General features: G+C 56.5%; 2 protein-coding genes across 3 annotated transcripts in view; one reads left to right on the forward strand and one right to left on the reverse strand.

Moving 5' to 3' along the window:
• Positions 1-9277: 9277 nt before the first annotated feature.
• On the forward strand, positions 9278-11667 carry GPX4 (glutathione peroxidase 4). Its single transcript, XM_070415642.1, has 7 exons — positions 9278-9396; positions 10370-10464; positions 10538-10682; positions 10816-10967; positions 11072-11096; positions 11282-11341; positions 11415-11667. The coding sequence occupies exons 1-7, from the start codon at positions 9313-9315 to the stop codon at positions 11445-11447; spliced, it is 594 nt and encodes a 197-aa protein (XP_070271743.1). The 5' UTR covers positions 9278-9312; the 3' UTR covers positions 11448-11667.
• A 1160-nt stretch (positions 11668-12827) lies between these two features.
• Positions 12828-20099, reverse strand: part of SBNO2 (strawberry notch homolog 2) — a 54037-nt gene continuing 46765 nt past the window's right edge. For both annotated transcript variants that reach the window (XM_070415639.1, XM_070415640.1), the window contains 17 exons: positions 19728-19825; positions 18971-19053; positions 18385-18576; positions 17957-18126; positions 17430-17561; positions 16816-16951; positions 16616-16728; positions 16437-16508; positions 16248-16356; positions 15993-16067; positions 15769-15912; positions 15306-15400; positions 15137-15229; positions 14827-14958; positions 14469-14545; positions 14020-14210; positions 12828-13926 (listed from right to left, as the gene is read on the reverse strand). In XM_070415639.1, coding sequence (XP_070271740.1) covers positions 13457-13926; positions 14020-14210; positions 14469-14545; positions 14827-14958; positions 15137-15229; positions 15306-15400; positions 15769-15912; positions 15993-16067; positions 16248-16356; positions 16437-16508; positions 16616-16728; positions 16816-16951; positions 17430-17561; positions 17957-18126; positions 18385-18576; positions 18971-19053; positions 19728-19825 — 2382 coding nt within the window. In that variant the 3' untranslated portion in view covers positions 12828-13456. The remainder of the gene's footprint in view (positions 13927-14019; positions 14211-14468; positions 14546-14826; positions 14959-15136; positions 15230-15305; positions 15401-15768; positions 15913-15992; positions 16068-16247; positions 16357-16436; positions 16509-16615; positions 16729-16815; positions 16952-17429; positions 17562-17956; positions 18127-18384; positions 18577-18970; positions 19054-19727; positions 19826-20099) is intronic.

Genomic DNA, 20099 nt, shown 5'->3' on the forward strand with positions numbered 1-20099 from the left:
TATCAGACAGGAGGTTAGGGAAGGGGAGGAGCAGTTCCAGCAAAGGCCCAAGGGAGGGGCGGGAGGCGGGTGTGGCTGTCTGAGGAGGGCGTCATCAGGCCGAGGGAACAGTCTGTACCAAGGCTCTGCAGTTGCATCTTGCCTGGTTGGCAGCAGGAGGCCTGTGGAGGCAGGGTAGGAGAGGAGGTCAGAGGGTGGAGTGGTCAAATCTGGGAGGCCTTGTTGATTGAATTGAAACATTTGGGTTTTATATTCAGGGAGACCAGGGAAGGGGCTGGGGAGGATGTCCTAACCGGAGAGTGGGGAGCAGTGGTCCGGATCCAGGTGTCCTGAAGGAAGCACCCACAGGATTTGCAGGACAGGACGTGGAAATGGGGGAAAATAGAGCTGCCCTGACTGGGATGGAAAGACTCAGTGGGCAGATAGGGAAGGACTCTTCGCTGTGCAGAGCTTAGGGGGCTCTGGTGAGACCCCAAGGGGAGACATTGAGGAAATGGGGAGAATCTGAGTCTGGAATTCAATGTGAGGTTCAAGTGGAGACAGACACGTGGGCACGATGGGCACAGGGTGGAGGTTGGAGTTGGGAGCCTGAATGAGTTCACTGAGCAGATCCAGACCAGAGGCCAGGAGGAGGAAAGGGAGCTGTAGAAGGCAGAAGTGTGCACAGACCCTGGACCGGCTGCACGGGCTCCAATCTTGGCTATGTGACCCACGGCACACATTATTTAACCTTTAACCTCTCTGTGCCTCATTGCCTCCCTCCCCCGTGCCACAAGCAGCACCCACTTCCTAGGGTGACCTGCTAATGACTCAGCGCCTGACACTAATGTTATGTAAGTTCTCTTACATAGAATAAGGGCAGCGAGAGGTGGCCAGGTGTTCTGGAACCAGGTGAAAAGGTGTCTGGAGGAGGAATAGGGAGCAGCCATCAAAGCCACCAAACAATGAGTCTGAACAGGCCTGAGGATTGGGCAGAGGTTAGCTAAGTGGGTGTTGTTCATGACCATGAGGAGAACAGATCCAAGGAACAGATGAACTGAATGCCTGGATGGGGCAGGTTTGCAGGAGGAAAGGAATTGGGGATGTGGCTAGATGCAAAGGGGAACAGGGGGGAAAAAGTTGGAAAGTGAAAAGGTCAGGGTGGGTTTTAATAGGAAAAAGGGCTCACAAGGGCAGGGAGGCCTCAGGGCACCAGAGAGGCTGGCAGAGCCACACCACAGTGCTGACGACTCAGAATCAAGTGGCCTCAGCACCAGGACTCAGAGTAGCAACCTGTTCCTTCACACCCCTCACCATGCTGTGCCACCTAGTAGAACCTGCAGCCCAGAGATCAGGCCCCCACCCACACACTCATGGGTGGGCATGTAAAATGGGGGAGCGCCTCAGAGTTACCACGTGACCCAGCATTTTTACTCCTAGGTGCACAAGTGAAACGGGACATACAATGGGTCTGAGCTGCCTGTCTCTATTTGAGCCAGTTAAACAGAGACAGGGTTGAATCATACATGAGCATTTATTCCAAAAATGTCAGCAGTATGTGAGAGCAGCAGGTCATCCACAAAAATCTGCTCTACTCCTTCCCATAAGCCAGCCACTTATATTGGGTAGGAGGACAAAGATTACATGGGAAAGTATAGGTATTACAGGCTTGGGGAAGTAGGCAAGGTATAATGGTGACTAGGTTACAGGCCACCTGGGCTGGGGTCCAAAGGGCGGGCAAAGGGCAGGTGCCTCCTGGGCCACATTGTTTCAGCAACAAGGCTGTTAATCTTTCTGTGATGACAGGCAGTTCTTGGAAAAGGAGAACGGGACTGACTGCATTCCTAGGTTAATTTCTATTTCCCGGGGCATATAGCTCTCAGCCAGGTAGAATGTGCTTTCTCTAATCAGAACAATCACGGTTAACAGAGCATGATTAATATTTCTTATAATTTATAATTATAGCTAGTCCCTGTGAGGTCTGACCAAATAATTGAATTGATACCCCGTCCCCTGGGAATCTACCTTTAGGCCATTTCACTATGGACATTCCTTTTTGCTGAGACCACATTCCATTATCTCTCCCCTCTGGACCTGCACAGAGAATTCTCCGCCCAGAAAAAGCCAGCCAAAAGTCCTTTAAAAACCACTGATTCCTGTCACAGGATGCTGGAGCCGTTTGGGGCTCAGCCACCTGGTGTGCGGATGATTGGATAAATTTGTCATTCCTCACCATTTTGGCCTCGTGTGCTCCTCCTTGGGGGACCTAACAGTCCCCACTATTCTATTTCTGCCCTTAACATTAGGAGAAGTGAAAAGATGCCCACACAAAAACTTGTACAGCATTACAAAGCCAACAGGTGAAAACAACCCAAATGTATATCAAGGGATGAATAAAGAAAGTGGTCCATCCACACACTGGAATGTTCCTCAGCCATGAAAAGGAGTGAAGCACTGACACTTGCTACAACATGAATGAAATTTGAAAGCATGACACTCAATGAGAGAAGCCAGATACAAGAGGCAACAGAGTGTGTGATTCCATTTATGTAAAGCTAGGGGCCCAGTGCACGAATTTGTGGAAGAATTTGTGCACCTTGAAAGGAACTGTGGGCTGCGAGGCTGCGGTCAGCACAGGGGCGGGTCTTGGCCCATTCTCCACTCCCCCACCCAGCCCCTCTTCCTGCGTGGCTTGATCCTCTCTCTGTTGCCAGCCCGGCTCCTGCTGCCTCCGCTCCCACATGCTGTTGGGTGGCGCCAGCCCCGCTTGCACCTGCTGACGGGCGCGAAGCCATTGGGGCCAGCGCCAGCAGTGGGTGTGAGCAGCGGCTGCTGCCCCAGTCACCCCTCAGGAGCAGGGGGAGGTGGAGAAGCCCTGAGGGGTAATTGGGGCCGGTGCTGGCAGCAGGTGCAAGTGCCAGGTGGGACCACAGAGCACAGGAGCAAAGAATTTTCAGTATCCACCAGAGGCTCACCCCATGACAGTGACTGGCGCCCCACCTTGGTCTGGCGCCCCCGCTCACCTGCTCCACCATCCTGCTGCGGCTGACGCTCGCCATGTTCCACGCGCGTCCCCTGGTGGTCATCGCATGTCATGGCGACCAGTTGTTTGGTTGTTTTGCTGTTCCGTCTATTTGCATATTTGTGTTTTATATATATAGATGTCCAGAACAGGTTGTTATACGAAGTGTGATGTCCCAGGAAACCTCAGCATATTGTTCTTGGATTCCAAAGAAATAACCCAGAGACTGGCTGTGAAAGACATAGGTTTATTAGGACTTCTAGGCTGCTACCGGTGAAGTTGAACCACGAAGCCCCATCCGGCCTGAGGCCTGGCTGAACCAGGGGGCCCTGGTGCTATTGTTTTGCATGACACCCAGACTTTCCAAATACAAGGTTTTTATAGAGGACAGAAAACAGAAAAACAGGACAGGCAGGAGGAGGGGAACGTGTAAACGGCTGTGTGAGACCAAAACAATGTGTTCTTGACTGAGGAGCTAGCCAGGCTCACAAGTGTTACAGGGCAGTGAAAAGCTAGGAAAATTCCATGGCAAGAGGAATAGGGAAACTGAGACAAGAAAGTTAAAACAAGGCCAAACAGTGTGGGCAATTTGCAGCCAGCTTGTAAATAACAAGCCATTATCTTCCCCAGCCAAGTACAGGAGAGAAATGGTTAAAAGCCTCCCCAAGGAGGGAGACCGGGAAGATGGCGGCATAGGTAAACACCGGAGACTGCCGCCGTGGACAACCACTTCAAAAATACAACTAAAAGTCGGAGCGGACATCAACCAGAACCACGGGAAGGCTGGCTGAGGAGAGTCTCTTCAACTAGAAGCAAAAACAACAGCATTCCGACGCTCAGCGGAGGCGCAGTGTGGAAAATTTAAAGGTACGGCGGTGCGGTGGTGAGGGTGCGCGCAAAGCGGGCTGGCGGCTGAGGGCGCGATTGTCGTTTTCAATCAGGAGCGAGTCTCAGACTCTGGGCTACAGATCCGGGCGAGTCTCTAGGGACCCAGACTCAAACGGGAGAAGCGGGACTGTCTGGCTACGGCCCCTCCGAGGTTTGCAGCAGTTGTTGGGACAGAGAGGCAGAGCCCCTGAGGACGGACTGAGAGCGGCCATAGCTGCTCCCTCCCCCCGCCCTGTTGAGCCCGCCCCGCCCAGGCCCTGCGCACAACCATTTGCCGACCGCCTCAGGCAAAGGCTGGATTAGCGCCTCCCCAGAAGACAGACGTTTTCCACAGCTGATTCCTACAGCCAGTCGGCCTGGTGGTCAAATCCCTCTAGTGTTAACTACAACAATTAAGGCTTGGATAGAACAAGACTGCGCACAGAGACCACAAGGGGGGGCACCAAGAAAGCATATAAGATGCGGAGACAAAAAAACATGACAGAAATGGAAGATATGGAGCTAAGAATCGCAATTTTGAGGGCTTGCCATAAATTTGTGCAGAGCCTCACGAAAACTAATGAGACCCTCGATGCTACGATAAAGAAATTAGAAAGTAAGCATACACGGACTGAAATAAAGAATATTATACCCAATAGCAGACCAGAGGAGCACAAGAATCAAACCAAAGATTCGACAAAAAACACCCAATTGGAAAAGCATGAAAAAAGAATCCGAAAGTGTGAAGATAGTGTAAGGAGCCTCTGGGACAGCTTTAAGCGGTCTAATATCAGAATTATTGGAGTGCCAGAAGATGAGAGACAGCAAGATATTGAAAACCTATTTCAAGAAATAATGGCAGAAAACTTCCCCCACCTGGAGAAAGAAATGGACTTACAGGTCCAAGAAGCACAGAGAACCCCAAACAAAAGGAATCCAAAGAGGACCACACCAAGACACATCATCATTAAAATGCCAAGAGCAAAAGACAAAGAGAAAATCTTAAAAGCAGCAAGAGAAAGAGGCTCAATTACCTACAAGGGAATACCCATACGACTGTCAGCTGATTTCTCAACAGAAACTTTGCAGGCCAGAAGGGAATGGCAAGAAATATTCAAAGTGCTGAATACCAAGAACCTACAACCAAGATTACTTTATCCAGCAAAGCTATCATTCAGAATTGAAGGTCAGATAAAGAGCTTCACAGATAAGGAAAAACTAAAGGAGTTCATCACCGCCAAACCAGTATTATATGAAATGCTGAAAGGTATCCTTTAAGAAGAGGAAGAAGAAGAAAAAGGTAAAGATACAAATTAGGAACAACAAATATGCATCTATCAACAAATGAATCTAAGAATCAAGTGAATAAATAACCTGATGTACAGAATGAACTGGTGATTATAATGAATCAGGGACATAGAAAGGGAATGGACTGACTATTCTTAGGGGAAAAGGGGTGTGGGAGATGCGGGAAGTGACTGGACAAAAATCATGCACCTATGGATGAACTCAGCGGGTGGGGAGTGAGGGTGGAGGGTGGGGTAGGAGCTGGAAGGAGGGGAGTTATGGGGGGAAAAAAGAGGAACAAATGTAATAATCTGAACAATAAAGATTTAAAAAAATAAAAATAAAAAAAATAAAAGCCTCCCCAAGGAGAGAATGCAGGAAAGGGGGAGAGACGGGGAAGTCTTTTTCACCCACTAAACAAAGGAATCAGCTGTTTGAGGAAGGGAAAAGGAAAAAGGGCAGTTTTTTGTTTAGTTTTTTTTTTTAACTCCCTAGCCAGCGGTTCTCAGCCTGTGGGTCACGACCCCTTTGGCAGTCGAACGACCCTTTCACTGGGGTCGCCTAAGACCATCCTGCATATCAGATATTTACATTACGATTCATAACAGTAGCAACATTACAGTTATGAAGTAGCAACGAAAATAATTTTATGGTTGGGTCACAACATGAGGAACTGTATTTCAAGGGCCAGAAGGTTGAGAACCACTGTGCCTAGGCAGAGAACCCAGCAGTCTCAAGGCTTAACAAGATAAAAATGCCAGGTGCTTCTCATGATTTCTGGGAAGGCCACAACAAAGTAAAAAGGGACCTGGAGAATTAATCTGTACCAAAATACACAGCAGGGGACTTTTAAAAAATGTTTTTGATTTTAGAGAGAGTGGAAGGGAGAGGGAGAGAGAGAAGAACATCAATGTGAGAGAAACATGGATCGGCTGCCTCCTGCACGCCCCTACTGGGGATCAAGCCCACAACCCGGGTGACCTCCTATTGGGATTCGAACCACCTCTTGGTGCATAGGACAGTGCTCAACCAACTGAGCCACACCAGCCAGGCTCAGCAGAGGAGTTTTTAAACCTATAGACAAGAGGGTATATAATGCCTCAAACCCCCAACCAACTTGCTCTTCAGATTAGTTGAGAGCCCATTCGTGCGTGTTATGTCGGATGATAGATTTGCTTGCCTTGCTTTTTAAAAAAAAATATATTTTATTGATTTTTTACAGAGAGGAAGGGAGAGGGAGAGAGAGTTAGAAACATCGATGAGAGAGAAACATCGATCAGCTGCTTCCTGCACACTCCCTACTGCGGAGGTGCCCGCAACCAAGGTACATGTCCTTAACCAGAATCGAACCTGGGACCCTTCAGTCCGCAGGCGACGCTCTATCCCAGTGGTTCTCAACCTTCTGGCCCTTTAAATACAGTTCCTCATGTTGTGACCCAACCATAAAATTATTTTCGTTGCTACTTCGTAACTGTAATGTTGCTACTGTTATGAATCGTAATGTAAATATCTGATATGCGGGATGGTCTTAGGCGACCCCTGTGAAAGGGTCGTTCGACCACCAAAGGGGTCATGACCCACAGGTTGAGAACCGCTGCTCTATCCACTGAGCCAAACCAGTTAGGGCTGCCTTGCTTCTTTAATAAATTTGATTACCTTAATAAATTGGTTTTATCACAACACAATCAGGGTCTCTCATTTAAATTAATTTATATGAGAAGACAAGAACCAGGGTGGGACAGCTCTCTCCTGTCTCAAGGTGCTGTTTGATAAGACCACTCTGGTCTGTGAGCGGTGCCTATAACACAAGGTCTCACAGTCCGCTGACTGATAGCCTTCACTTTATTTCCTAAGGGTGGGAGGGGGAAGGGCCCATGTTCTCATTAACCATACACAGGCAAATCCACAGACAGGACATGGGTTAATGGTTGTTAATGATAATGGGGAGTGACTGCTAATGGGGACAGGGTTTCTTTTTTTTTATATAAATATATTTTATTGATTTCTTTACAGAGAGGAAGGGAGAGAGATAGAGAGCCAGAAATATCGATGAGAGAGAAACATCGATCAGCTGCCTCCTGCACATCTCCCACTGGGAATGTGCCCACAACCAAGGTACATGCCCTTGACCGGAATCGAACCTGGGACCCTTCAGTACACAGGCCGACGCTCTATCCACTGAGACAAACCGGTTTTGGCAGGGTTTCTTTTTTATATAAATTTTTTTTATTGATTTCAGAGAGGAAGAGAGAGGGGAGAGAGGTAGAAACATCAACGATGAGAGAGAATCATTGACCGGCTGCCTCCTGCATGCCCCACACTGGGGATCGAGTCCTTCCTGGAACTGGTTGCCACCCTGGAAAGGCCCTCTGGCCAGTGGGCAACTCACCTTCCTTACGAGGGACTTCAGCCGCCACAGGGGATCCTCTCTGAAGCCTCGAGACTACCCCAAGACCCCATGAATTCCATCTATAAAATGGGGTCCCTTTGGCAAAAGCTGTGAAACCTCAAAGGCAAACCCCTCCCAGAGCCTGGGGTGCACTTTCCCCACAGACAGCTGGGCCCCACAGGCTTGTCTCCTCCCCTGTTCCTATCTCCTATGTATCTGGGAGGAAGTCAGGAATGGCGTGAAGCCCCCACCCTCCATCTCTTATCCTTGGTGTACTCCCTGGGGCCTCACCCTGTGCTGTTTTTCTGGCAACTCTGAAATGGGTAACAGCAAATAACAATGGATCCCAACTTAAACAAAAGTGGAAACAGCTGCGTCTTCCTAAGGACAGACTGTCTGGGATACCCAGTGCTGCCAAGGGGAGGAACTGAGGGGGGTTTCCTGAGAAGTGAGGAGGCGCCGCTGAAACAATGCCCCCACCCCCTGGGGTGACTCCCAGAACTATGGAGGCCCGGCTGGAGGGAAGAAGCCATGATGAAGACCATTGTGCAAGAAGGGGCCATGTAGCAACCCGGCAGGGGGCAGGGGAACATTCTCCCTCTACTGCCTTTACCTCCCAACTCCAACCCATAAGCTCCCTGCTCTACCCTCTGACAGGCCTGGGTCAGGGGCAGAGGGAGGGGGCTCAATGGTTCTCCCAAATGAATTCAGCCCCAAGAATCCTGTCCCCTGCCCTGGATTCTGCAGAAATGATCATGGGAGGGTCCAACAAAGGGATAAGAAGTTGACAAAGCACAAAAATGCTGCAACCACTCTGCAGTCCCAGGGTCAAGCTCCAGTCGTGGCTGGGGGATGGGGCAGCCAGGCCTGCAGTGGAATTCCATGACTCAGGTCCCAAGAATGAGGTGGGTCGTTTTTCTGCCCTTGTGACCAAGTGCCTGAGCCCAGAGGTGGGGGCCTCCCGTACTGTGAGCTGTGCACGCACCGCCTGTAATGTTAGGAGTGGAGACGTCGCTCTGGGGTTGTTTTCCTTGCAAGCACACACCTGGGCACCCCCGCGTGTTCTCCCTGGGTGGGGGGGCGGGATCCCACGGAGCCTGTTTTAATGACCCCGCCTCCCGCCCCTCTCCGCCAGGGCTCTGGTGTGACTTATGTAAGTGGCTAAAGGACCGTGATGCTCCCCCACGCCCCGCTGGCGGACACTGCAGCAGTGGACGACTCTGGCCGCGACACCCGCCTCTAGGTTCCCAGGCCCTCGCTGGGCGCCCAGATGGGGCCGAGGCGCCTCCCGCAGTCCCAAGATAACGGGTGTCTGGACCCCAGTTTGGTTTTATTGACATTAAAAACAAAACCCCCAGTTTCAAATGAGCTGGAGCGATTTTTCTGCAAGTTCAAAACCCCTCCCTTCGGGTTTCCAGTAGTTTGTCAAGTGGTGTGGCACCCCGCGGCGCTGTGGTCAACTACCCGGTAACTGTTAACGGGCCACCAACGAGCCGCTTGCGTGGAGGCGGCCGCCCACCCGCCAGCGAGCATGCGCAGTCACAAACAACAACAAAACCGCAGCCCGCTCAGGCCCCGCCCCCACACACCCCTCACCCCAGCCTCCCAATGGCTGTCGCTGTCACGCGTCACAGCGCCCTAGCGGCTGACCAATGAGGGCGCTGGTGGGCGTGGCTTCAGGATGGGAGGCCAGACGCGCCGGCGCGCGTCCATTGGTCGGCTCGGCGAGGGGAGGAGCCGCTGCCTCCGGGGTGCCCCCGCCGCCGAGATGAGCTTCAGCCGCCTGTGCCGCTTGCTGAAGCCAGCGCTTCTGTGTGGTGCTCTTGCCGTGCCCGGCGTGGCCAGCACCATGGTGAGTGCGGTGCCGGCGGCTGGGCCGGCTGGCCGTTGGGGCGGGCGCGCGGCCTCCATCGTGGCGCGCAGGGCCATGGTGACCTTGGGTGGGAACTCGCTGGCCGGCGCAGGCGGACGGCCGTCGGGACTGTGGGTAGCGCGCGGGCTGGGGTACAGACAGGGTCATGGCTGGGGGTCTTGGCTAGATGTGAAGGGTTGAGCGGTCGGTACCCTCGGGCCGCGCAGGGGCTGCTGCGTCGGGACAGCTGGGGGCTTCTCGGCCACTGGCCCCCAGAAAGTGGGGGAGCCCCTTGGGCTGGTTAATCCGGGATTATGCGCCTCCGGGCGTCACCGCCCCTCCCCCGCCCTGTACGCCCCGGGACACTGCGCGGTGGCGTCACAGATGGGCGGCCGGGAGTCCTGGCTACCGGCCCTTTGTCCCCCGGATGCCGCACTTGGTGGGCACTGGAGCGTCCGAAAGGTTGGCATGGGCCGCGCAGCCGCCGGCTCCCCGGGTCGCTGCAGGCAGCGACGCCGGTTGCCCGGCAGGCGGCGGCGGCAGCGGCAGCGGCCGCGCCGCGCCCTCGGGCGGCGGAAGGCTCCAGCTTACGATCGCAGGAGGACGCGCCCCAGGCGGAAGGAGCTTTGTCCTGAGTGTAGGGGGCAGGTACAGCCCGCGGCCTGGAAGAGTGGCTGTTGTGTCGAGTATCAGGATCCGGTGCGCGCGGGGGCCCCCACACACGCTGGCGGTGTCCCCCGCCCGCCGGGGCACCTGGTGGGATCCCCAATCCTCCCTCGGCCTCGGTGTCTGCAGTTAAATGCACCCCGCGAAGGTTGCATGCACCTTTGAGGCCCCCCCCCTCCCCCGTCTGTCTCAGCAGGGATCCATCTGGGATCTCCTGCGGTGGGGACATGGCTGGACGAGTGGGCCGGGGTCTTCGGGCCTCGAGGTCCCCCATCCGCTCAGCCGCTCCCGTGTCTGTGTCTTGCAGTGCGCCTCCCGTGACGACTGGCGCTGTGCTCAGTCAATGCACGAGTTCTCAGCCAAGGACATCGACGGGCGCATGGTTAACCTGGACAAGTACCGGTGGGTACCTACCTGCCTGGTGGGGGAGGCAGAGGGAAGGTTGGCAACTCTGACCACCCCATCCCACCTCCAGGGGCTTCGTGTGCATCGTCACCAACGTGGCCTCGCAATGAGGCAAAACAGACGTAAACTACACTCAGCTTGTCGACCTGCACGCCCGATATGCTGAGTGCGGTTTACGGATCCTGGCTTTCCCTTGCAACCAGTTCGGGAGGCAGGTGCGTGGCCCCAGTGTCCCTGTTGTGCGGGCGTGGGGAGAAGGTCTGCCCGTGGAAGGGAGGACTAAAATGGGGTACACGCTCCCCGCTTCCCCCCCACAGTGACCCCAGTACCTTTCTTTGCTTGCCACAGGAGCCAGGGACTAATGCCGAGATCAAAGAGTTCGCTGCCGGCTATAATGTCAAATTCGATATGTATAGCAAGATCTGTGTGAACGGAGATGATGCCCACCCTCTGTGGAAGTGGATGAAAGCCCAGCCCAAGGGGAGGGGCATCCTGGGAAAGTAAGTGGGGGGAGGAGAGGGCAGGGCAGGATGGTTCCCCAGGGGCTGAGGGGGGCGCTGTAGTTGCCATGGGGTTTCCTCATGAATTCTTGCTTTTTTTTTAGTGCCATCAAATGGAACTTCACCAAGGTAAGGAAGGGTTTTGGGGGATAGAATAGGCCAGGACTGTGTCCAAGGCTAGCTCAGTGCCCCCATCCCAAGAGGCCCTAGGCCTGGCCCTAATGGGGCAGCAGGTGGGGGCTGCTTGCTTGCCCCCAGCCCTCTTGCAGGGTCCCCCCAGCGGACTCTTCTGCTAACACCCCATGTCTCGGCAGTTCCTCATTGACAAGAATGGTTGTGTGGTGAAGCGGTATGGTCCCATGGAAGAGCCCCAGGTAGGTGCCTCTCCAGGGAGCCTGCTGGGGTGGTGCCTTGGGAAGAGATGTTCTGACCCTGCCTCTCCCACAGGTCATAGAGAAGGACCTGCCCTGCTACCTTTAGCTCCACAAGTGTGCACCCCCACATCTGAGCCCACCGCCTGCGCCCCTCGGAGCCTTCCACCCGGCACTCATGACAGTCTGTCTAAAAACCAGCCTGCTGGTGGGGCAGACCCGAGAACCCGGCGTGCACCTCTGCCGGAGGAAGGCCCCTCGGCCAGGCCTGGCTCGCAGCTCTGCACCCCACCCCTGGCTGCCTTGTGGGAATAAAACATACAAATTGGCTTGCTGGGTGCTTCTGCCTCCCTGGGAGGTCATGGGGGTGGAGTTCCCTTGAGGTTCAGATGCCTGCAATTCACCCTGCAGCCCTGCTTCTAATCTTGACAGCCCCACCCCTTAGGCACTGGCAGAGCTGATGATAATTCTTAACTGGTGCTATTCCTGGCCCTGAGCCATGATCTGAGGCCTCTGTTCGGGACCTGCCCAGGGCAGTGGACTTCCCAAGTGGGCCAAGGTGGGAGGGTGAGGGAGGCAGGCACTTTTGGAGCCCAGCATCTGAGAACTGCTCCTGGCTCAGAGCTATGCTGGGCAGGGCCTGCTCAATTGACTGGCCTCATTGTATGGACCCTGAACCAGGGCACCCAAGCCTGCGCATGGTCCTCATTTGGTGTAATCGGGGAGGAGGAGTCCACAGTCTTCCCTAAGAGGATGGGGAATAATTTGAGGCCAGCTGTTGGGGAGTGGTATTGCTGGAAAGTGGGCCCCCTTCTTTCCCCCAGTAGCCTCAGGGAAAGCCTGAAGTAGAGGGTGGGTACCTGGAGGAGGAGGTGGGTTCTGCCAGCTTCTTGGCTGGGGGCAGTCCCCTGCCCCTGGACCAGAGGCTTGATGTGCTCCCCACAGCTATAAGGAGGGGCCTGGTGTCCATTCCTGCCTTCAAGACCAGACCCAGCTCCTGAGCTCTCCTGTCTCTGGGCTGCCCTGCCTGCTTGGAAGGAAACCCTGGGAGAAAACTGAGGCCAAAGCCCTCACACTGAGGGGAGGGGCCTCACCACCATGAGGGTCCCAGATGGGCTTCATATCTCTAGTGGGCAGGAGGCAGGGTCTGTTCCAAGACATCACGAGCCTGGCTCAGCTGGTCCAGAGGCAGCTGACTTATGCTGGTGCCAGGACCACAGTGGGCAGTGCCCCCAGTGGGTGGATGTATTTCTCCTGCCTGGCTCTCAGCCACAAGGCCAGTGAGTGGGATGAGCCCTTGTGACTGAAAGCAATGGCCTAGGGAGGGGTGTCTGGGCAAAGAGTGGGCCAGTTTCACACACATTCCCCTATGCCCTGCAGATGGTAGCCATCCCTGACCTCATTGCCCAAAGTGGGAGCAGGCACCCCCCTATCCCCACCTTCCCTCCTTACCGCCCTTGCGGGCCAGAGGAGCAGACAGCCTAGGAAGTAGTGAAAAGGCACATATATTTTAAAAAAGATATTTTTACATATATACACTGAATTATAAATACACATAGAAACCAGGGGTCGCCCACCCCTCCCTCCAGCTCCACAGGCAGATTCTGAGGTCTGGAAGAGGTAGCTGGGCAATAATTTAGGGAGCAGAGAGCAGGTAGAGGGGGAATTGCATATATTAATGGGGGGTCTGCCTCACACAACCTCCCAGAGACAAGGCCCTGAGAACTGGGGGTTTCCTGAGTTTCCAGCTCTAGGGGCCACCCAGTTTTGTGTATTTCAGGGGTTCTGGCATTTCTAGGCCTGAAAAGGTGGGCTGGAGGGCAGGATAGGAGAGGCACAAAGAGGGCAGCTCCACCCCCAGGCCCTGCCTGAGCCCTGAGTGGGACATACACACCTGCTGCCGCCCTGGGCAGAGTGGCAGCACCGACCAGGAAGGCACTACAGTGGAGGCCTTGGTTAGCTGGATGAGGAGCACCCTAGCCCCCCTTCCTTTCAGTAGTTGGCAGGGGGACCGAGCCCTGCTCACCACCCACTTTGGTACAAGACCTTATCTGTGTAGACCTGGTGTATTACAGATAAGTTTCATCCAGAACACCTGGCTGGGGGCACAGCCCAGGCCTAGGAATTGGGAAAGGGGGGGCTGAACTGGATGACGCTCTGCCGCTCGGGGCCCCCCCCACCCCCTGGCACCCCTGCACCGCCACCCAGGGGGCCAGGGGGCTCTGGGGGCGGCACAGCATTGAGGGAACGCAGCATGTCCTCTAGCACCTCCTTGAAGTTGATGTCGCAGCCCTGGTGCACGAGGGTAGCTGGGTCAGCTGAGGCATCGGGGGTACCCAGTAGCAGAGTGGGCGCAGGGTCCTGGGGCAGTGGAAAGGCGAAGGGTGAGGGCGGTGGGAAGACCTGGGCCGGTGGGCTGTATGTGAGGTCCAGGACCTCTCCAGGACCACAGGGCAGTGCAAGTGGGCACAGGGCAGGTGATGGCACAGGGAAGCCCTGGCCATGCGCTCTCTTGCGCTTCACGTCTGCGTCCATGTGTTGTAGCTCCTGTAGCACACGGGACACGCAGCCCTCAGGGATCTTGATGCCTGCAGGGTGTATGGAGTGGCAGGTCAGGGCCTTGGGTGCAGAGCCCACCAATCCCCATAACCCCCTTTCCACTGGCACACCCACCCACTCACCAACTTGCTTCTTCTTGTCCTTGGTCTTGAGGCGAACAATCTGCAGGTAGCTGCTGCTGGTGACATCAGCCATGACAGCAGCGATGCGGCCCCAGACGCGCAACAGTGCCCCGCACAGCATGTAGTGGTGCCGCAGCCTCAGGCCCTGCACACAGTCCTTGCCTTCCTGCACCAGCCGGCATTGCCGGTTCCTGCGTGGCAGGCAGGCAGGCGGCTCAGACACTCAGTGCCCCACACCTACCCATGATGACCTGCAGGCTCCTCCCCCATTCTAGCTCAGCTCATCTCTGTGCCACCTCTTGGGGGTCCTGGGATGCCCCAGATGCCCAAAGGGCCCCGTACCCTGTGTGGCGTGTGGGACCATCCCTAGTAGAGCTGCCCAGAGAAATGGAGCAGGACTGTCTAATGCAGTGTGCCCCCCACCCACTCAGTCCAACCCGGGCCCTCACCACGAAGTGTGGCTGCAGTGCTTCAGCGACAAGGTGTAGTTACTCTCCCAGAGCTCCCTGGCCTCCTCCGCCGTCACCTAGGGGAACACAGTCATGTGAGACCCTGAATGAGAGACCCGTCCACACTTCTAGTGCACAATTGGGGAAACTGAAGCCTGCAGTGCCCCAGGCCGGCTCATCTCAAATTTGGCAGCCCTCTCCTGGTGGCCAGCTGGGTGGGCACAGAGGGCAGGCCTGGGGCTGCAGAAGCCCCAGCAGTGAAGGGTCACAGCGGGATACATAATAGGGATACATAAGCCCAGGGACATGAGCATCCTGGGGGCCTCCCTGCCTGCCTCCTCCCCGCCCCCATCCCTACCCGGTAGAACTTGCGGCACAGGCTGTCGAAGGTCTCCAGCTGACTCTGCCGGCCAATGTTGGGCTTGTACACGGTGAAGAGATTGCTGCGGTTCTGCTCAGCCAGGAGGCAGCTCGGTTTGTTGCCACGAGCCTGGGCAGGGGGTCTTGTGAGGTTGGGGCAGACAGGGATACAACCCAGGTGGGGGTTCCCATGGTGGGTGTGCTGGAGGGGATGAGGCTGGAAGCTGGACCACCCACTCTGCTGTACCCCGCTTCCAGCACTGTCCCCATTTCCCCAAGCCTGGGGTCCTGCCCCCAGGTCTGCCCACCTTGTAGGAGAGATAGAAGCCATCATGGGGGCCTGTCAGCTCCAGCGATCTGGTGTATGCCTCCTCCCACTTCAGGCCACGGTCCACAGTGATCTGCCACGGCACGTGGGTGTTAAGGATGGGGGTGGGGGCGTGAGGCCGGAGTCAGGGGAGGCCGGTGTCTGCTCACCTTGTAGAAGATCACCTGCCCGTCCTGCGGGTGGCCGGGGGCCAGGAACACCTGCTGGCTCTCCTCGTAGATCTCCTCGATGCCCGGAGCCAGGTCTGGGGGGAGGACACCAGGTGAGACGGGTGCCACCTGGAGGGCAGGTGCCTGGTGCTGCTCAGCTGGCTCTAGTTCTGGGCTTTGGGGGGGGCATCAACCCCAAGTTCTCAGGTGCCCCGCAGAGGGAGAGGTTCCCCAGCAGAGTAAGCCTGGCCCAACAGACAATGAACCCCTCAGGACCCTCTCCACACAGCTGTCCTGGGGGCAGTTAAGTAAAGTAGGGGTCTATGCTCTCTGTAAAATTTATGAATAAAAGCTTTATTGGTACGAGGCTCCCTTGGCCCTTGGTGTTCTTGGTGAGGGCCTGGTGTGTAGGTGCTGGCTGTCGGTTCCTTTAGGCCCTTCCCGCTCCCTTGGTGGCACTCACCCAGGATGCCCATGTCGTATTTTCCCTCCTTCTTGTCGACCTCAATGAGGTGGTCGAAGGTGTCAGAGAAGTACTGGAACAGTGCGTTCTGCTTGTGCACCTCCAGTCCCAGGATGCGGTTGAGGAACTTGGTGATGGAGCAGTCTGCGGGGGCAGGAGGGCCTCAGGCTGCGTCAACTTCACCCACTCCCTACCCAGCCCACTGGAAGGTGAGGGGGACTCACCCTTCTCCACATCTAGGCAGCCGGTCCTGGACTCCCGCCCACCGATGCCAACTGATAGCAGGCCCTGCTTCATGTCTGCAGAAAGGGAGGGCTGTCACACGTGCCTCTTGCCCCAAGCCCGCCCCAGGTCCCTCTGCCACCAGTGTCCCTTTGGTATGTGTCAGAGGGTTATTTGGACACAAATTCAGTCTACCAATCCCAGTGCCCTGCACTGGTCCTCAGTGACACCCCCCATGTGCCACATCCCCAGCTCACCCCGGAAGAAGGCAGCGTCCCCTCCTGGGTAGCCCTGGGGCAGGGGCACCTTGTTCTCCATCTGGCTCAGGATGGTGTTGAGGACGCAGCTGAGAGCCCGGGCACCATACTGAGCAGAGAGGCCAGATCAGAGGTTGGGCTTGGGTATCCAGAAACCCCTCCTCTCCAAGCACCCAACCTCCCTGGTACCTTGTTCTCAAAGTTGTACTTGCTCAGGTCTCGGGACTCAGTGGCGCGGCGATCCCCGTGTGTCAGAGCCCCCTGCCAGGGATGGGGAGCTGTCACACCCTTCCCCACTCCCCTCCTCATGGAGCTCCCCCAACAGCCCCCCTGACCAGCTCTCATCCCATTCCAGCTCAACCACTCACCAGGCTCTCTAGTCGCTTGGCGACAATGGAGGCGAACCTGCGCTCCCCAGCCAGCTCTGAGATGAGGAAGATGTATTCTGGTGCAGAGACCTGGTTGGATCGATGGGTTCGGCCTGGAGACAGAGGGGGCTCTCAGGGGCTGCCCCAGCAGGGCAGGGACAGGGAAGAGGCCGGGTATCCTGGGGAGGGGCAGGGCTCACCAAACTGCTGGATGGCACGGTCTGCACTCCAGGGCAGCTCAAGTGTCATGTGGACCCGGCGCCGCTGGTTCTGGACCCGACGGTCAGCTTGGAGGGAGACTCCAGAACTGGAGGCCTCTGAGATGATGGCCACGAGCTGGGGGAATGCATACGGGTCTGGTTGGCTGTCTTCTCTTACTCTCCCACGTACCTATGCCCTGGGTCACCCTGATGTATTTAGGGTGACCCACACAGCAACTTGAGGTACCTTCCATCTGGGGGTGGAGGGTGGCCACGTGGGCTTAGAATGGAGTGTGGGCCATCCCTGGGTCACTCCTGGAGCAAGTGGCTGCCCCACCGATGCCCACTTTCCCTGTTTCCTCAGGTGGCTTCCACCCGGACTGAAAGCTGGACAGCCAGGGAGATCTGTGTCCCCCTCCCCACCCCCTGACTCAGGCACACATGCACACTCGCATGCACACAGCCATAACAGGGATGGGGTGGTTAGTGGTCCAGAGGTAGCCCCTTAGGACTCAAGACCCCTGCGCCTTCCCTGTCTGGGGCCTCTCTTAAGCGTTTCCTCCCTGCCCATGTGCACTGGCACACAGGGGTACCCTGCCCCCGTGCCCCCTCACCTTTTCCCCTTTCATGAAGCGCTCCTTTTCCCTGAGGTTCACATGGTCGATGGAGAGGCCCTGCTCTGCCCGAGACTCGAAGGCAACAGTCCCGTCAGACCTGGACACCACACGGCCCTTCCTACCGGTCATCTGTGGCAGGGCAGGAACAAGGGCAAGGAACAGGCTGTGTGTGAGGGGAGGGGTCAGAACAAGGTCTCTGCCCTGAGACCAACAACCTGGGGCTACAAAGGATATGAAGTGGCACCAGAGGCACAGCCCAGGAAAGAGCAGAGTTAGTGTGGGTGGGAAGGGAGGACATGCAGGGAAAACTGGGGGTGGGGGTCCAGCCTGGGGTCCGAGGGCTGCACCCAGAACCGACAGGCCCAGGGGCACACAAGGTGTCATGGGAGATAGGCACTTTCTGCCCCTCCACCCCATGCTGGACCCTGCAGTTGCCCCCCATCTAACAGTGTTGGCAGGGACCTGGAGTGGCCACCAGGGGGCACCAAAGCCTCAGTTTGGGTGGGGGGGGCCCCAGAGCTCACCTCGGCCACATGCTCAGGGCCCCCTAGTTGGTCGATGAGCTCATCCAGGGTGTTGACTGGCAGTTCCCGGCCCAGCACCCGCACCTTGGCTAGCAAGTCCTGCTTCAGCCGCTCCACCTGCTCTAGGATGCCGGGGCCATGGGGGTCCCGCTGTGGGGGGCACAGAGGGCCTGTGGGGCCACAGAGTCAGGAGGGACCAGCTAAGTGACCTGCCCACAACCCCACTCACAGGACTCAGCCTACTCAAGAGTGGTCCACGCCAGCCTTGGGGACAGCCAGGTGCAGGGTAGGTGAGGGGGCCCCGACATTCTCCCTAACGCGACTGTATGAACCCAGCTTTGTTGCTGACCAGCTGTGGGGTGCTGACTTCCCCTCTCTGAACCTATTCCCCACAAGCAAAGAAGGGAAATGTGGGTCACAGGCCTCACCGCGGTCGTCGGCAGGAAGCCCAATGGCATCCACGATGACCACGTCATCGTCCACCAGGGATTCGGGGGAGGAGTGGAAGTCACTGTCCAGGCCAGCATCCGACTCGGTACTGCTGTCATCGCTGATTCGGATCACACCTGCTGCCTCATATGCTGGCCTGCACGCCTTGGCCCCACGGCCCCTCGGCCGCCCTGAAGGGGAGGAGCCAGGGGTCACCTTGGCCCAGCCCTGCTTCTCCATCCTGTGGGGGTCTGGCCCGGGGTCCAGCACATGGCAACTCATGAGCAGGCAGTGTGGCCAGAGGTTGCCCCCACCAGTTCATCTTGGGAACCTGCGGTCGGGACACCCTTCTTACTGCCCCCTGGATGCCCTCCTTGTAGGATGCCTGGGATTTCACTCCTCCCTAGCCCACCTTTGCAGGTGGATGCTGGGGAAGGGCACTTTGTGCAGCAGAGGGAGCAGCAAGAGTGACCAGCTGATCTGGGATGATGCTCAGAAAGGAGGGGCTGGAGAGAGGCAGCAGGGAAGATGGGAGGGAGGCCCAGGAGGGCCACAAGCCAAAGCTGCAGGCAGGTGGGTGCTTACGTTTTCTCTTACTGCCGGCCCCTCTGTCTCGCTTTCTTTTGGTTGAAGGAAAGTGCTTCTGAATTAGTGACAGGAAGACGCCCCTGAAAGTGAGAAGCAGAGTTTATTCTCACTATGAAGATGAGCATGCTGTCCTGTCCGCCGAGTGCGATTAGGTCCAGAGGACAGTGGGGCAGAGTCTCAAGGGGCAGTTTTGCTGCGATGGACTGGGTGTAGGGCTGGGGGTCTGGGTGGAGCTGACTACCTCTGAGGGACAAGGGGGTGGACACATCTGGTAACTCCCAACATCAGGGTAGGTGGGCTGGGTATGTGGGGCTGGGGGCTCCTGGAGAAAGGAGGCAATGCTGGGCCATGGGGATAAGCCAGAATGGGGGGGGGGGGGGCGCGGGGGCGGCACATTGAAACCCATGCTTACTATGGGCTGGGAAGAGAGGCTTGGGGTTTTGAGGACCCTGAAGGCCAGTCCCTAAATTTTGAGGAGTCCTTCTTAAAACAGCACTATCCCCATGTGGGGGACAGGCTCCTAGAAGCTTCATTCTGAAATCTTGGGACCCTCCACCCTCTGATCCCCAAGTCACCACAGTTAACCCTTGTGGCTTTAAAGCTAAGCTGCGCCTGAGGTGTAAGGACAGGGATCAGCAAGTGAAGTCATGGGGCAGGGCCAGGCCACAGGTCACTGCTGGGGAGGCCCAGCGAGCCACAGAATGAGGGATTCCCTGGTGTGGCCACCCTGCCCACCCCCGCTTGCATCACTCACTCGGCGGCTGAGACGAAGCAGTCAAGCTGCCCATCTCTTTCATCCAGCACCTCCCGCGTCCGTGCCTCGCCTGTGGACTGCAGCCCAATGACCACGCACTGTGGGGGATGAGGTGGGGGTGAGCCCACTTGGAACCCCCACCCATAGCTCTGGAGCATGGCCCCAGGGGGCCAGAGGGAAGCCCCTGAAGTCAGAAACCCAGCCTGCCTCAGTTTCTCCTTCCTTCCTTCCTCCCTTTGGGTCCCGTTGGCTGCCAGGGCCTCACACACCCAGACCCATGAAGGAACTCTGCACTGCGGCTAACATCTGACCTTAGCTCTCCAGACTCTCTCATTACTGTGTGTCTTGTTTCTTCTGGGGACTTGCCAGTTC

The sequence above is a fragment of the Myotis yumanensis genome, unplaced genomic scaffold, assembly GCF_028538775.1.
Source record: "Myotis yumanensis isolate MYYU_CA2020_CCGP unplaced genomic scaffold, mMyoYum1.0.hap1 SCAF_5, whole genome shotgun sequence".
NCBI classification, from domain to species: Eukaryota; Metazoa; Chordata; class Mammalia; order Chiroptera; family Vespertilionidae; genus Myotis; species Myotis yumanensis.